Raw genomic sequence first — 16,009 nt, 5'->3', positions numbered from 1 at the left:
TACTCTCTAAGGCTTGAAGTAATTTCGTTTTTTCTTTATTTATTTATTTATTTTGCTTTATCTATTTTTTCCGCTTTACTTTATATAGTTTTTTTTTCTTTTCTACTCTCTTATTATGTTGAATTAGATTCGAACCCTGTTGTTTAATAATATTATTAATTGTTTGGAATTTTAATAAATTACAGGACATTTTCAGTTTGGATAAAATTAAGTCAAAGGTTATTGTGTAGCGGTTTTTTTTTTTTTTTTTTTTTTTTTTCGCATTGTGTTTATATTTTTGAGATATTGTTGTATTTTTTTTTTCTTACCTGATTTGTTTTGTGTGGATTTTGTGATTGATACGAGGTCCTTTACAAGCTATGCTTCTTGGAACATCTAGCGCTTAAGTGTATTTATGTATTTATTGAAGTATTTAATAAATTATATTTAATAATTTAATTTGTATTTAAAAGCATGTTTTTTTTATTATTTCATTTTATATTATTCGAAGTTTGAAAAAAAAATTATGCAAAATACTCTTTAATTACAATTTTTGTTATTGAACTTTGGCAAAAGCGAGAGCTGATCTGAGCAAAAGCCTAGTCCAAAATATCGATGTCGATATATCGAGTATAGAAAGTAAAAATATCTATATATCGGTTAATCAAATTATCGCCCAACACTATCAATTAGTAAATGATGGTTAATTGAGCCGATGTCTGAGAGGAACACGTATACTATTAAATAGCTGTGTGAGTTTCTTCGTATAGGGATTAAACATAGGGAATCAGGTTTGAGGGGATAGTTTATTAGGATTGTTAAGTTTATTAAGGAGTTGAATTTTGTAATGGTTGTTGTTTGTCTCTTAAAAATGTTGACCTTCTAGCGTGTTTATTTTCTTGATTTGTATTATTTAAAGTTGTATTTTGTTCTTCTAGCTTTCTTCGTAATTGTATCTTCGGTACTTATTTGTAGTAAAGTGCAACTTATGTTCTGGCCTTGAGAAGCCACAGGGCCGGAGCCCTGTGAGCCCTAACCATGTTAATTTCTGCTCGTTTTGAGTTTGACTCTATTGTTTCTTGTTATTTATGTTCGTTTTGGGTTTTATTTATTTATTGATGCTGATTTGTGATTGTTTCACACTTGGTAGATTATTTGATTATACTTTTGGCCATTTTTAGTATAATGGATTTCTTTATTTTCCTTGAAAAACTTATTTTGTGGAAAAAGTTTTTCAATTAATTTCTGTTGGTTTTATATTGATATAGTTTTCTTAGGGAAAAAGAATTGGAAGTTTGATTGCCCTCCAATCACTTTTGATTCTTAAAAAGGGCACTAGAACTTTTAATTTCGAATCAAATTTGCTCCTTTAAAATATCAATGATATTACTAGTTATGATAGAGCAGCTCTGCCTATGATATTGTTTATGTGCCCTTTCAATACCTGCATGCATAGGCTATAGTTTTTTCCTTTAACTGAAAGTTCCCTTAAACATTCCCTAAAAGTATCAACTTATTGCCCTTAGTGTCATTAGTTACAGTAATCGTAAAAGTAGTATTAAAATTATAAACATAGTGGCTTCTGGCTAGTTCAAAATCCGCCACAACTTACCCTGAAAGGTCTAATTTGATAATGTAAGCTGTTATTATGATATTAGTTTGTGACCCTTTTGACAATCTCCATGATCATAGTTCGTTTTGATTTTGTTTAAGATCTGCCTAGTTATTCCTTGAAAGCTTCACCTTAATACCCTTAGCTTGTGTAGTAGCAATAGTTTCAGTAGCAGTGGTGGCATTAGTAGCAATATGAACATATCACCTTAGGTTTTTTTTAATATCCCCTTCAACACGAGAAGTTCCAACATAATACACAAATCAATTCTTAAAATATGCTCTTTTGACAATCTAAATGCAAATATAGTATTTCTTAGTTTGAATTTGCCATCAATATTCTCTCAAATTTTACCTTCAAAGACTTAGCCACAATAGGACTAGTATAACAGTAGTTGCGGTGGTAGTAGGAGAAGTAGTTGGAGTGTTATTGATGTCCCTCATTCACTCCACTCCAAAATGCCACTATTGTAATTGCTTTACTTGATAGCTATAGACATGTTTTGTATACAAAAGTTTTCACCTCTAATTTGTCTTTTGGTGGCTTTTTGCCTTCTGTGCCAACCCTTCAAAAATTATTTTCAACCTATACCTAGATCCTTTATTCATACTCCAATATATTCAAGGATCAATACGTAATATTTTAAGCCAATACTTGATAGTTCCCCAACACTACTTGAGAGAATAATCGGCTAACCTTAGTTTAACCAACAAGGTTCAACCCTTCAAAAATTGTTTCGTACCAAAATGTTGAGCCAATTCTTTGAAGTACGGTATTTACGTGAATTAATAGATGGAATTTTAAGGAAACCAAATAGTCAAATTGAAATTTTCTTTGTGAAAAAAATGTAATAGGTATTTTAAGCTATAATTCACAGTTTGTCAGTTTATATTGCAAAATATTTGCTATGAAAAAATATCTTGAAAATAGTAAAATGTTATTCAAAACTGGGCTTCAAAAACCAAAAGCATTTCAAATTTTGCCATTGACCGCCTTTCTATTTTCCTATGTTGAACTATTCAAGATCGAAGCCTTGTAAAATCATCTTTCTCTTTTTGTGGGAACTATTTATTTAACTAAGAAATTGGCACTGTTGTTGAGTAGGAAGGGTTTCTCCTACCGAGGGCCAAAAAATAAATAAAACATTTATTGATTAATACCATTAAACACAAAAAGTTTTACAAAAAAAGTTAATTTTTTGTAAGAGTTTAATATCAAATTAATCAGGAGCGCCCGTTGGGGGAGGGGAGGCAGGGTGGATACTTTATGTATCCACCCTGATGTGAAGGAAGATGCATTTTGTGAGGAAGAGTTATTGACAGAACTAAAAGAATTAAAAAATAAGAAGACCACATGTGCTGATAGTGTGGCAAATGAGGTTTTTTTTAAGTATGGTGGTTATGAAGTTAGAGACAGATTACTAAAGATTTTGACCATGGTTTTTGAAAGGAAGGAAGTACCTAGCCATTTTAGGAAAATTTTAATTAAACCCCTGTATAATATTTTAGTTTTTTTTCTAGAGGCAACTTCATATAAAAGGTAGTCGTACAAAACTCCGGATGGGGCTCATTCAATTGGAAATCGTAAGTTATAACATCCTTTTTAAGAGTCAAAAGTGATCGGAGGGCAACTAGCCCTCCCCCACACCCTCTTTTCCCCAAATGCATCTAATCCAAATTTTGACACAGCTAGTTTATTCAAGATAGTGCAAAAATCAGATATCAAAAACTCAGGGATTGACACAGCCCCCAAGAGCCTGGGGACAAGGGTTGTGAGTTATGTCCCGGGGGCATGCAAGGTTTTTATGGAAGAGTTTGTCGTATACACGTCAGAGGAGGCTCATTTGATTGGAAATTGAAAGTTCCAGTACCCTTTTCAAGAGTCAAAAGTGATCGGAGAGCAACGAGACCCCTCCCCCATACCCTCTTTTCCCAAAGTGCATCCGATCGAATTTTTTAGATAGCCATTTGTTAAAAATTGTCCAAGAATCAGATAACAAAAATTTTGGGATCGACACAGCCCCCCAGAGCCCGGGGGAAAGTGTTGTAAGTTATGCTCCGGGGCATATATGGTTTTTATGGAAAAGGTAGTCGTATTAGCTTTGGAAGAGGTTCATCTGATTGGAAATTAAAAATTCAAGTGTCATTTTGAGAGTCAAAAGCGATCAGAAGGCAACTACCCCCCCCCCTCCCTTGACGCCCCCTTTTCCCAAAATGCATCCGGTCATGTTTTTGAGATAGCTATTTTGTTCAAAATAGTCCAAAAATCATATAACAAAAGCTCCAGGATAGACACAACCCCCAGAGCCCGGGAGCAAATGTTGTAAGTTACGCTCCGGGGGCATATAAGGTTTCTATGGAAGTGATGGTCATATAAACTTAGCGAGAGGCTTATTTGATTGGAAATTGAATATTCTAGTTTCATTTTTTAAAGTCAAAAGTGACCGGAGGGTAGCTAGCTCCCCCGCACCCCTTTTTCCCCAAATACATCCGATCGAACTTTCGAGATAGCCTTTTTGTTCGAAATAGTCCAAAAACGATAGAATAATGCCATTGGGGTTGACACAACCCCCCGGAGCCCGGGGGCAAGGGTCGCAAGTTATGTCTTCGGCCTTATAAGGTTTCTTTGGAAGGGGTGGTCATATAGACTTTGGAGGAGGCTCATTTGATTCGAAAGTAAAGGCTCTAGTTCCTACTTCAAGAGTCAAAAGTGATCGGAGGGCAACTAGCTCCCCCCCCCCCGCCCACGGCCTCTTTTCCCCACATGCATCCGATCAAACTTTTGAGATAGCCATTTGGTTCAAAATAGTCCAAAGATCATGTAATAATGCCTTAGGGGTTGACACAAGCCCTCAGAGCCCGGGGGCAAGGGTTGTAATTTATGCCTCAGGGGCACGTTAGTTTTTATGGAAAAGGTGGTCGTATAAACATTGGAGGAGGCTTATTTGATTGGAAATTGAAACTTCTAGTTCACTTTCTAAGAGTCAAAAGTAATCGGCAGGCAACTAGCCCCCCCCCCCCCCCCCACGCCCTCTTTTCCGCAAAGGCATCCGATTAAAATTTTGAGATAGTCATTTTGTTCAAAATAGTCCATGTATCATATAACAATGCCTCTGAGGTTGAGAGAGCCCCCAGAGCCCGGGGGCAATCAATCAATCAATCAACCTTTTATTTTTAAATAAATGAACAAACAAAACAATTAACATGAACATTTCGACTCAAAGCAATGCTTGTACGAGTCACACCCGATATTGGTAAACAAATTTATATCACACTATGAAATGAAAAGAGAAGAGCTGATAACATAAGAGAGGGATAAAGAATTAGAAAGGAAAGAATTAAGACGAGGTGGAGTCAAAGAAGGAGAGTAAGAGGATAAGATAAAAAACCAAAAATTGAGACATTAACTCATAAAAAATCCAATACTGTGTAAGAGAGGTATCGTTTTTGGAGTGTGCCAAATGATTTTATGGATTTAATAGATTCATTAATCGAGTTCCATACAGAAATACTTCTATAAACTGGAGAGTGTTGAGACCTTGTAAGCCTTCTTCTCGGTAGCATAAAATTGTACTTGTTGCAGCGGAGAGCTCTTCCTCGATGAATTGTGCTACAAAGTTCGAAGTACCTGGAAAGACCTTGAGTAATTCTATTCGATATTACCGGGTGTGCTAAACGCAGATTACTAACGTTGATTATCTCTGTTATACCTATTGTTCCAGTGTCTCTGTATAGGTCTGTTGAGGGTATAGACTGGGGAGGCAATATGTGGCCTTGACTGCACGGTTTTGTGATCTCTTTAACGATTTTAGATGAGATGTGAATGTATTGCCCCAGACAGAACAGCAGTAGTTCAAGTAGGGGAAGACAAAAGCATTATAAGGTATTTTCATCATGTCGGCACTTAGAAGCAGGCTAGCTCTATGTAACATTGATATTTGCCATGAGACTGTTGAAGACAGCTGGGATATGTGATGTTTGAACGAAAGAGAGGAATCTACAAATACGCCAAGGAACTTTGTGACTATGGTCTGAGGAACGGGATTTCCATTGATTGACAGTGCGACATTGTGAGACAATGAGGAGTCTGAAGGAGCAGAAGTGAAGACTATGATGCAGCTTTTTGTAGCATTTACCCTCATTTTGTTATGAAAACACCAGTCAGATATTTCGTCAACAGTTTTTTGGGCCTTTTTTGCAGCAGACTCGGATGATTCAGCAGCAATGAAGAAATTTGAGTCATCAGCAAATAGTACTGGGTGTGCATTTTTAGTAAGATATATTGTAAGGTCATTGATATACAAAATAAACAAGAGAGGTCCAAGTACCGACCCCCGAGGTACGCCAGATTTTACTGGTAATTCTGGCGACATACTACCCTTCACAATTGAAAACTGCTTACGATCAGTCAGGTATGACGAAAATCATTCGTGAGCAACACTATATATTCCAAATGAATGTAATTTTTAGAGGAGGACTGAATGGTATGCCGTGTCGAAAGCTTTAGTGAAATCCAGGAAAATCCCTAGTACCTTTTCTCCAGCATCCTGGCTATTTAACATGTATTCAACTGAATCAACTAAGGCATGCAAAGTTGAGTGATAGCGCCAAAACCCAGACTGACGGGGAGAGAGTAGCTGCTTGCCATCGAGGAATCTATAAACTCTGTTATAGACCACTCGCTCAAGGACTTTTGTTATAACCAGTAGAATTGATATGGGTCGATAATTAGAGATAAGACTCTTGTCTCCTTTTTTGTAGAGGGGAAAGACTTGGGCAGTTTTAAACACATTAGGATAAACTCCGGTTGCTAGTAAAAGGTTAACCAAGTGTGTAAGTGGAGCTAGAAGACCTGCGGAGGCCTTCTTCCAGATATAGTTGCACAGCCCAAAGGAGTCTTGGGTTTTGCCATTAGGCAGCTTACTGATCATCACTAGTAAATCCTCTTTCGTACATGGTGCTAGAAAAAGACCTGATATTGTTCTACTGTGGGTTTGTTCAGGAGATGGCCCAGAAGCATGTAGAGATGTCTGATTAACGAAAAATTGATTAAAAGCATCACCACGAGATTCACTTGCTACTGTCTCACCACGCATATTTATTATTTCTTTAGGTATAGCCACTTTCTTCCTTTGTTGACAAATTATTTCATTAACAATCTCCCATACTTTTCTCATGTTACTCTTACATTCATTTATTCTCTCTGCATAATACCGCCTCTTTGCATTACGTACTAATCCGTTTAATGTATTTCTGTACTTTTTGTATCTCTCTCGCTTCAGAAGTTGTAGATTTACAAGCTTTCAGGTACAGTCTAATTCTGTGTTTGGTAAACTGAACGAGATCCTTCGTCATCCAAGGAGTTTTGGGAACACTTTTGATCCGACTTTTTTGTAGAGGAAAACACTGTTCTGTTAACTGTTTAAGCTGGCTCGTGAGCACATTTGCTGCCATATCTGCCGAAGACGCATGAGTTACAACAGACCAATCATTCGATTTCAGGGTTTTAGTGAAGTAATCATTGTTTTTTTGGGAGAAACTTCGATACGTGAAAACACGATTAGACGCTGACTTAGTGGACCGGCCTGCCCTTGTTGGCACCATTTTGATGACAGGGTGGTGATCGGAAACATCAGATGTTATAATATGCGAGGTAAAAGATGTGTGAGGGTTAAAGGAAAGGAATATATTATCAATCAGTGTTGCAGTATTTCTAGCTGAACAATACCGTGTGGGAAAGAATACAGTGGGGAGAAGACCAGATGATACAGTTGTATAAAGGAACGAAAGTGAGTTGGCCTCACCTTCAATCTTCATCAAGTTGATGTTAATGTCACCCATAAGACACCTATTTTTGCCTCGACCCCATTCATTAATCTCCGACATAAGTTGCTCAACTTGCGAACAGTAAATGTCACTTGGAAATGGCAATGGCTTATAAAAAAGGCACACGAAATCTACTGGAGATGACTTTCCAAGAATTTCAATGACTATTGACTAGACAGACCGACTACATTCGATAACACCATTAAAAATTGATCCCAAGTCACCGCGGCGCTTGTAAGAGATAGAATCATTTACGAATAATGCGGAACACTTTGTTACGCGACGTGGAAGATGTATGGCTTCAAAACCGGGCAAACAGTATGGCGACATGTCATCTTGAGAAGACAGCCAAGTTTCAGTTAAACCAACTAAACTAAAAGGATTTTTCTTTTCAGCTGTGAATGTAAGAATATCACCCCATTTGTGTTTAATTCCTTGAACATTATGGCAGAAAAGATTAAATTTATCATTAGTAGAAACTGCAGGAAGTATTTCATTAAGATATTCTTGGGTTTTTGCATATGAGCAGGACGAGGCATTCACCCTCTCTATCACGGGATCAGTAGCTGACTCTTTATCGCATTCTGGCAGATTGAGAAATGCGGTTTCTAGCAGGGACTGTTCAGTTAAGAATGAAAAATCATTCATCGTCGAGATGACCGGTGTTTTTTATTTTCATCAATTAGACTAAATAATGATAGTGGAGGAAAATAGTAATAACAGGAGTGTTCCGGTGTTTGTAGTATTTCATGATGATGTGTGCTGATGATGACTTGGCCAAAACAGGCAACCCTCGCGTGAAAAAAAATCTCTGTTCCTTCTCCCCTCCCCCTTTTTTTGAATCTGAGAAATCCGACCGTCTATCACAACAAGAAGAGAGGCATAAGCAGGAAAATCATAAGCAGGATAAGAAGTAGAAAGAGAAAAAGAAATGAGAAAGAGAAGTAGAAAGAGAAAAAGCAATGACAGCACTAAGGTAGCAAAGCAACAACGTTACAAATTAATTACATCCATGAATATTATTATCAATACACTTTCTTAACTTTAAATGCCCCCGATCGAAGTATCAAGATATCTTTTCAAAATGATAATCTCATCCTTATTTGACACTTTACGGGCACTTGTGGGTCCGGTTTTAACCATAACATTTCCATCAGTGGTCCAGACATTTTTCAGTCCAAATTCAGTTTTTGTGTATAACTCACGTTTAGTTTTTGTTAGGCATTCAGTGACAAACATTCTAGACCCCTTGAGTTGCTTCCTAGTTTTTAAAATCTGCGACCGAACTCTAAGGTTTGAAAGTGACACTACAGTCGGTCTTGACAGATTTGACACTTTGCCTCCTATTCTTCGGGCAAAGGCAACATCAGAGGCATCTAAAAGAATGCCCGGAAATTTCTGCGCACATAGTTCCTTAAGTTTGTTTTCTACGTTCTCCTTGATAACAGTGTTCGTTGTGACATCTTCTTCGAGGCCGAAAAATATCAGTTGGCTACCTAGCCGATGCTTGTGCAAGGGTCTCATTGTGATTGTCTATTGTCCCTTTAATTTCACTGACTGACGCTTTCATAGCATTAGCTAGATCGATATCGGAAACGGAATTCTCAAGGGATTTTAAACGCCGGTCAAATTCACAGAACTTGTCTTTCACCATTTTCTCAAGATCGAGCGACAGACTATTGTAAATCTCCGTTTTGATGTTTTCGATGGTAGACTCACTCGGTTCTGTTCTCTGATTTGCAGCACCCAGTTTGCTGACAGCGGTGTTAACTTCTTGGCTGATTTTTAAGTCCAAGTCTTTTTCGATTTTGTCAGTCCACTGTTTTGTTTTAACCTTCAGTTGGTTTATTTAGTTTGTCAGTATGATTAACTGTTCTTCCGTACTTTCGTTGCCTGAGAACTTCACTTCTGAATCAGAGCGCATTGTTCTACCATCTGCTGTTAGAATCTGTAACTTTCTTTTATCCGAACCAGACACTTTACTTGCCATTGTCTTTCCTTCAGCCGCCTAACCAATTCTTCTTCCTTCAAATCTCTCTCGGCAACTTATTGATTATGTTGTAAATAATTTCCCCAATAGGCACAAAATAATAAAATAATCTTTAATTGCCCCTTTCAAAATTATTGGGCTAGACGGTCTCGAAATTACAGGGCTAGACGGCCATCATTCAGCCATCCTTTATATTTTCCTTCAACGCCTTCAGAAAAGGTGTTGTAAGTTATGCCCTAGGAGCATATAAGCTTTTTTATGGAAGGTGTGATCGTATAAACTTTGGAGGGGGCTTTTTTGATTGGAAATTGAGTGTTCTAGTTTACTTGAGTCAAAAGTGACCGGGGGGTACTAGCTCGCTTTATGCCTTCTTTTCCCCAAATGCATCCGATCGAATTTTTCGAGATAACCTTTTGTTCAAAATAGTCCAAAGGTCATATAACAATCCCTTTGGGGTTGATACAGCCCCTCAGAGCCCGGGGACAAGGGTTGTAAGCTATGTCTCGGGGGCATATATGGTTTTTATGGAAAGGTGGCCGTATATATTTTGGAGGAGGTTCATTCTATTCGAAATTAAAACCGGCTGTAGTTCCCTTTCTAAGAATCAAAAGAGATCGGAGGGCAACTAGCTTCCCCACACGGCCTCTTTTCCCAAATACATCCGATTGAACTTTTGAGATGGCCATTTCGTTCAAAATAATCCAAAGATCATACAATAATTCCTTCTTGGTTGACACAATCCTTCAGAGCCCGGGGGCAAGGGTTGTAATTTATCTCAGGGACATATCAGGTTTCTATGGAACGGGTGGTCGTATAACTTTGGAGGAGGCTTATTTGATTGGAAGTTGAAAGTTCCATTTCCTTTTTAAAAGTCAAAAGTGATCGGAGGGCAACTAACCCCCAAGCCCTCTTTTCTCCAAATGCATCCAATCTAAATTTTGACATAGCTATCTTGTTCAAAATTGTTCAAAGATCATATAGCAATAATCACAAGGTTGACACAACCCCCCAGAACCCGGGAGCAAGGATTTTAATTTATGCCTCGGGGGCATGTAAGGTTTCTATGGAAGGGGTTGCCGTATAAACTTTGGGGGAGGCTCATTTGATTGGAAATTGAAAGTTCGAGTTCAATTTTTTAGAGTCAAAATTGGGCGGAGGGCAACTTCCCTCGCCACGCCCTTTTTCCCAAATGCATCCAATCGATAAATTGAGATAGCCATTTTGTTCGAAATAGTCTAAAGGCCATATAACAATGCCTCCAGGGTTGATATTATCCCCAAAGCCTGGGGACAGGGATTGTAAGCTATGCCCCGGGTCATATATGGTTGTATGGAAGGGATGGCCGTATAAACTAGTGATGCTCATTTAATTGGAAATTGAAAGTACCATTTTAAGACTTAAAAGTGGTCCGGGGCAACAAGACCCCCCCCCCTACTATTATAGAAGGGGGATTATTTATCCATTTGTATTAGTATCTGTTGCATGTTTATTTGCTGTAATTGTTTATTTAATTTCTGTTCGTTTTGAGTTTCATTTATTTTTTTAATGTCATTTCTGGTCGTTTTGAGTTTGAATCATTAAAGGTTTTTATTTTTGCTGATCTTAAGTTTAAGATAATCGTTAAATTACCTTTGTTCCGAAAACATTATCCGTTATTTACAGAAAGTGAGATAACGAATAAAATGCAACAACAGGTGAAAATACAGGGTTATTTGGCTTTCCTTTCTGATTTGCGCTTTGGAATAATGTGATTGGCTCACGAAATCCCTCGAAAAAAGTAAATCAATGAAAATAAAGCACACTACTTTCGACAACGTAGCTTTTTTTACTTTTTAAATATAGTACAGTCGTCTCTCTTTTCTCTTTGGCCAAACCTTTTCCCCTAGTTACATCTAAGTAAAAACGACAGAAACTGTCATCAAATGAGGGCTATCACCCCCTCGAATCCTTACTCTAGTCGTCAAAGTTTAATTAGCACTTTGTTGAAAGATTAGTGGAATGCAGTTAATACTGCCTGTTCGTAATTACTTTTGTGTTGTATTTTAGAAATCAGAATTAAAATTTGTCTGCTTTTAGTTTTGCTGAAAATACTGTATCTTAAAATAAACACGCTTAAATGATTAAATTCATCCTTGGAGCTTAAGAAATCTGGTATAACTGTTCGATTATATTTCACCTATTTGTTATACCATAGAGAAGAAATGGTTTACTCGTAAAGAATTTTGTGACTAATAAACATGTCCTTCTTTTTACTGGCTTAAAATTTTCCACGAAGGAACTAATCAGGTTTTAAGAAGGAGGAGTTATTTAAGTAGGCAGAGCCATTTTATAAAATTTGGGGAGTTAATTTTATTATTATTTTTATTGTTTTTTTTGGGGGGGGGGGTAAAAAAACAATACTGAATGGCATATCACAACTTCATTTTATGTAAAGCATTCTTAAAGGCTAAGTTACCCTTTCATCGTTACTTCGAGAGGGTCTTTATTTTAGCTTCAGGGTTTATTTTGAGGTTTGGTTTTTATATTTTCCTTTGGACTTTTATCTGCATTTTTTTATTATTATTCTGCACTGAGGACGGTTGAGCGTCTCAACCGAAATATTTGCATAATTTTTTCTTCGTTTTTTCACTGGCTATTATTGTCCTCGTTTCTCTCTCCTTTGCGGTTTTGTTTGTTTTGTTGCAGAGTTATTTTTCCTTTCTCAAGTTCTGGATTAAGGCTTGTCAGTCTTGCCTTGTCTTGCCTGCATTAGTTAAGCCAAAGCATTAGCAAATCTGGTTTTTACAATAGGGGACTATTTTTCTCCCCAGAAATAAGAAATAATATATTTGGCTTACAAAATTACTGTACGAAAATAAAGTAGTAGAATTGAAGCCCACTTTCCTATACAGAAGCGTACGAGAGTAATCTCCCTTTTTCTCTTTGACCAAACCTTCTCCCCTAGTTGCATCTAACCAAGAATTTCAATAAAATTTTCAATAAAATATCTAGGAGAAAACTGATCTGTGACAAAATTGTGACGAAAATTGTCACAAAAATACACTAAAGTAATTAAAGCACACTTTCTTAACAAGAAAATATAGAATAGTCATCTCTCATTTTTCTTTGACCAAATCTTCCCCCTTATTTAACTTTTCTAGTGCATTTTTTCTGCTTAGTACGACTTGTAGTCCTACTGAGTTGAGTGTATACGACAAAAAAAGAAAAAAAAACGAAAAAGAAAAAATGATAGACTAATTGAGAAACAAAATGAGGGGGTTTTGGCTTCTTAACTATTTTTTTCTTCGTATTCTTTGTTTTTTTCTTTGTTGAACGTCATGCACAACCAATGTGACCTTGAAACATATTTAGAATTTATCAACCGAGATTATATACTTTATCAAGATTTGTTTTCCAGCTTTAATTTTGTTCCCATGCTTTATTTATAATTTTTTCCAGATTTTGTTTATGTTATTAAAATTATTTTGTTTATATTGATAACAAAATAATTTTATCTGTTTGGATTTAGCTGAAAAAAGTAACATCTTAGTAAGGATAGATTTGTTTTTTTATTTTCCAGAAATAACTAGAAAAAACTAATATTCAACAAAACATGAGGAATACGAATAAATAAAATAATGTAGACTTTTTCTCGCTGACTGTAAAATACCATTATTTGGTTTCCTATTATTTTTTTCAACATATTCTTCGTTTGTTTGTCGAATATCATGCATTGCCAGTGTGGTCTTCATATTTATTTAGGATTTACCAACCCGGGATTATATCTATTGTTTATCCAGATTTGTTTTCCAGCTTTAATTTTGTTCCCATGTTCTATTTTCAAATTTTTACAGATTTCGTTTATGTTACAAGAAAAATTACATCTAGACAAGAACAAACTTTTTTCTCTAGAAGAAAACTGATCCACGACGAAATTTTGACGAAAATTGTCACAATTTCGTAATAATAAGGTATTAAATAAAATAAGGTAATTAAAGCTCACTTTTTCAACAAGGAAATATAGGACAGAAATTTCTCTTTTTCTCTTTGACAAACCTTTCTCCCCTAGTTGCATCTAAGCAAGAATAGCCTTGTTTTTTTCATTTCATGGAAATATCTAGGAGAAAACTAATGTATGACGAAAATTATCGCAAAAAATAAACGAAGTTAATTAAAGTACACTTTTTTAACAAAAGAGCATAGGACAATCATCTCTCTTTTTCGCTTTAACCAAGTCTTCTCCCCTAGTTATATCTAAGCAAGAATATTCTTTTTTTTATTTTATGGAAATCTCTAGAAGAAAACTGATCTGTGGAGAAAATTGTCACACAAATAAACAAGGTTTGTTAAAGTACGCTTTTCCAACAGGACAATCATATCTCTTGTTTACCAAGCCTTCTCCCCTAGTTGCATCTAAGCATGAACAGTCTTGTTTTTTTTTCTTCCAGAAATATCTGGAAGAAAACTGATTTTCGACAAAATCTAAAAATACGAACAAAAAATAAAAAAATAGTCTAAGAAAATAAATCTAGGAATACGAAGAAAAAATAAAAAATAATCTAAGAAAATAAATCTAAGAATACGAAGAAAAAATAAAAAAAAATCTAAGAAAATAAATCTAAGAATACGAAGAAAAAATAAAAAAATAAGTTAAGAAAATAAATCTAAGAATACGAAGAAAAAATATAAAAATAATCAAAGAAAATAAATCTAAGAATGCGAAGAAAAAATAAAAATAATCTAAGAATATAAATCTAAGAATACGAAGAAAAAATAAAAAAAAATAATCAAGAAACCAAACGAGAATAATTTTTTTCCACTGGCCGATCATGCTTGTTAGCTTTCTTGATTTATTTTTTTTTAACATATTCTTCGTATCTTATCGAGCATTATGTACATCCAGTGGGGTCTTGACTCCACTGGTCAATCAACAAAATAATAAAATAATTAGAAATAATAAAAGTAATTTAGAAACCAAATGCGGCTTATTTTTTTTTTTTTTTTTTTTTTTTTTTTCACGGGCTGACAATTACCCTCGTTCAGTTTCTTAATTGTGTTTAAGAAAACCGATCCCTGATCTTTGAATGAAGCAGCCTTATTGGCTGACATTATTGTCAAACTATCTAAGTTGATTCATGACCCCCCAAATTGAAAAAAGTGCTAAGTTCTTTTTGAATAAATAACAAGTACAGAATAAAATTCATAAGTTACCACTAGCAGATTGTCGAGCCCCATCTTTTAAATAGGCCTGAGGATGCAAAAACCGAGCAGAAACACTTCCAGATTCATGAAAAAAGAAAAATCCATTCCTCTGTCTCAAAGATACAACCTAAAAAAATAATGACATAAAAACTGAAATGAAATAATGAAAATGAAATGAATAACTAATAAAAAAAATTCTTAATGTAACGTGAGCATAACGTTATAAATAACTAATAACTCTATAAGCGACCAATAAGAAAAAATTTATACAGCGTCAGCAAATATGATTTTTATTTCACCAAATAAAACTAAAACTATTCCACAAGGTGGACTTAGTACAAAAGACAAAAGTATAATTATAAAAGAGAGAAACTCAAACAATTTTGTTAAAACTAACAAAACTTTATTCATATTTGATATATAACTACCCTTAATTGATACTAAAACTGTCCCTCTGGATGAGAAAATGAAAGAACTCATGCAATTGCATGGTTATCCAAAATCAAAGCACATCATATAGTTGTATTTTCACTATAAAATGTGTGAGCCCTCCCCCTCTCCCCATAAAAGCAAAAATTACAAAGAAACACACAGTGTTTGATTACTTCATGACCAAAACAACTCCATAGTAGGGCCCCTCCCCTAAAGCATTCTTCTTCTTCTTCAAGTCCAGGCTTTCTTCTGACCGATGTATTACTTTTCTAGTAAGAAGATAGGTCGATTCGTTTCTAGGCTATGCTTCAAGGCCTAAACGCAAGTTCCATGATAAATGGATGTTATAAATTCAGCAATAAATTAAATAGTAATAAATAATAGAGTTAATAGTAAGTAAAAACAAATAATAGTAGTGATAATAAATCTAAATTTGATAAAACTGATGATGTATAAAAAATATAAATATACAAACATATGAGTAAAATAGTAAAAACAATTGTAATAATAAATTGATAATAAATCTTCTGTGTTTAATAAATTGCTTTTTTTATAACGTTCCATGCTCACATAATTGATAAGAAATTGCGATATGAGCGATATTCACAATTTTATTTGATTTGTTGTATAGGAAAATTCTACTCAGAAATAAGGTCGATTATTTTCTTGACAGTTCAAAAATGGAAGAACTACAATAACCCGAAAAACTTGAATCCAATTTTCAATATCTTTCGATACGGAATACAATTTTGTACAAAAAAATTTCTAGCACTTATTTTTCAAAGCTATAATTTTGCACTTTTGATTTTCGAAAGCAAAATTACTAAGTATCTTTTTTTTCTTTTCTTTTTAAAGCAAACGATGATGCCTTATAAATGCCGAAGAGTCAAATTTTCAAATTTTTCGGCGGAAAAATTCTGCGGAAAGAGTCAAATTTTTCGGCTGAAAAAAAGCACGACGCCTAATATAACGTATGTGAAGCGGGTGAAC

At 35.1% G+C, this 16,009-nt stretch overlaps 1 protein-coding gene across 1 annotated transcript in view; it reads right to left on the bottom strand.

The window, feature by feature from the left end:
* Positions 1-16,009, bottom strand: part of LOC148952798 (WD repeat-containing protein 11-like) — a 311,667-nt gene that overhangs the window by 228,418 nt on the left and 67,240 nt on the right. The window contains exon 7 of the mRNA XM_089087426.1: positions 14,597-14,714. Within this exon, the coding sequence (XP_088943552.1) occupies positions 14,597-14,714 (118 nt within the window). The remainder of the gene's footprint in view (positions 1-14,596; positions 14,715-16,009) is intronic.

The sequence above is a fragment of the Artemia sp. Qi Xiang Cuo genome, chromosome 4 (assembly GCF_049724085.1).
Source record: "Artemia sp. Qi Xiang Cuo chromosome 4, ASM4972408v1, whole genome shotgun sequence".
Lineage (NCBI taxonomy): Eukaryota > Metazoa > Arthropoda > Branchiopoda > Anostraca > Artemiidae > Artemia > Artemia sp. Qi Xiang Cuo.
This window is presented reverse-complemented; position numbering and strand designations above follow the sequence as displayed.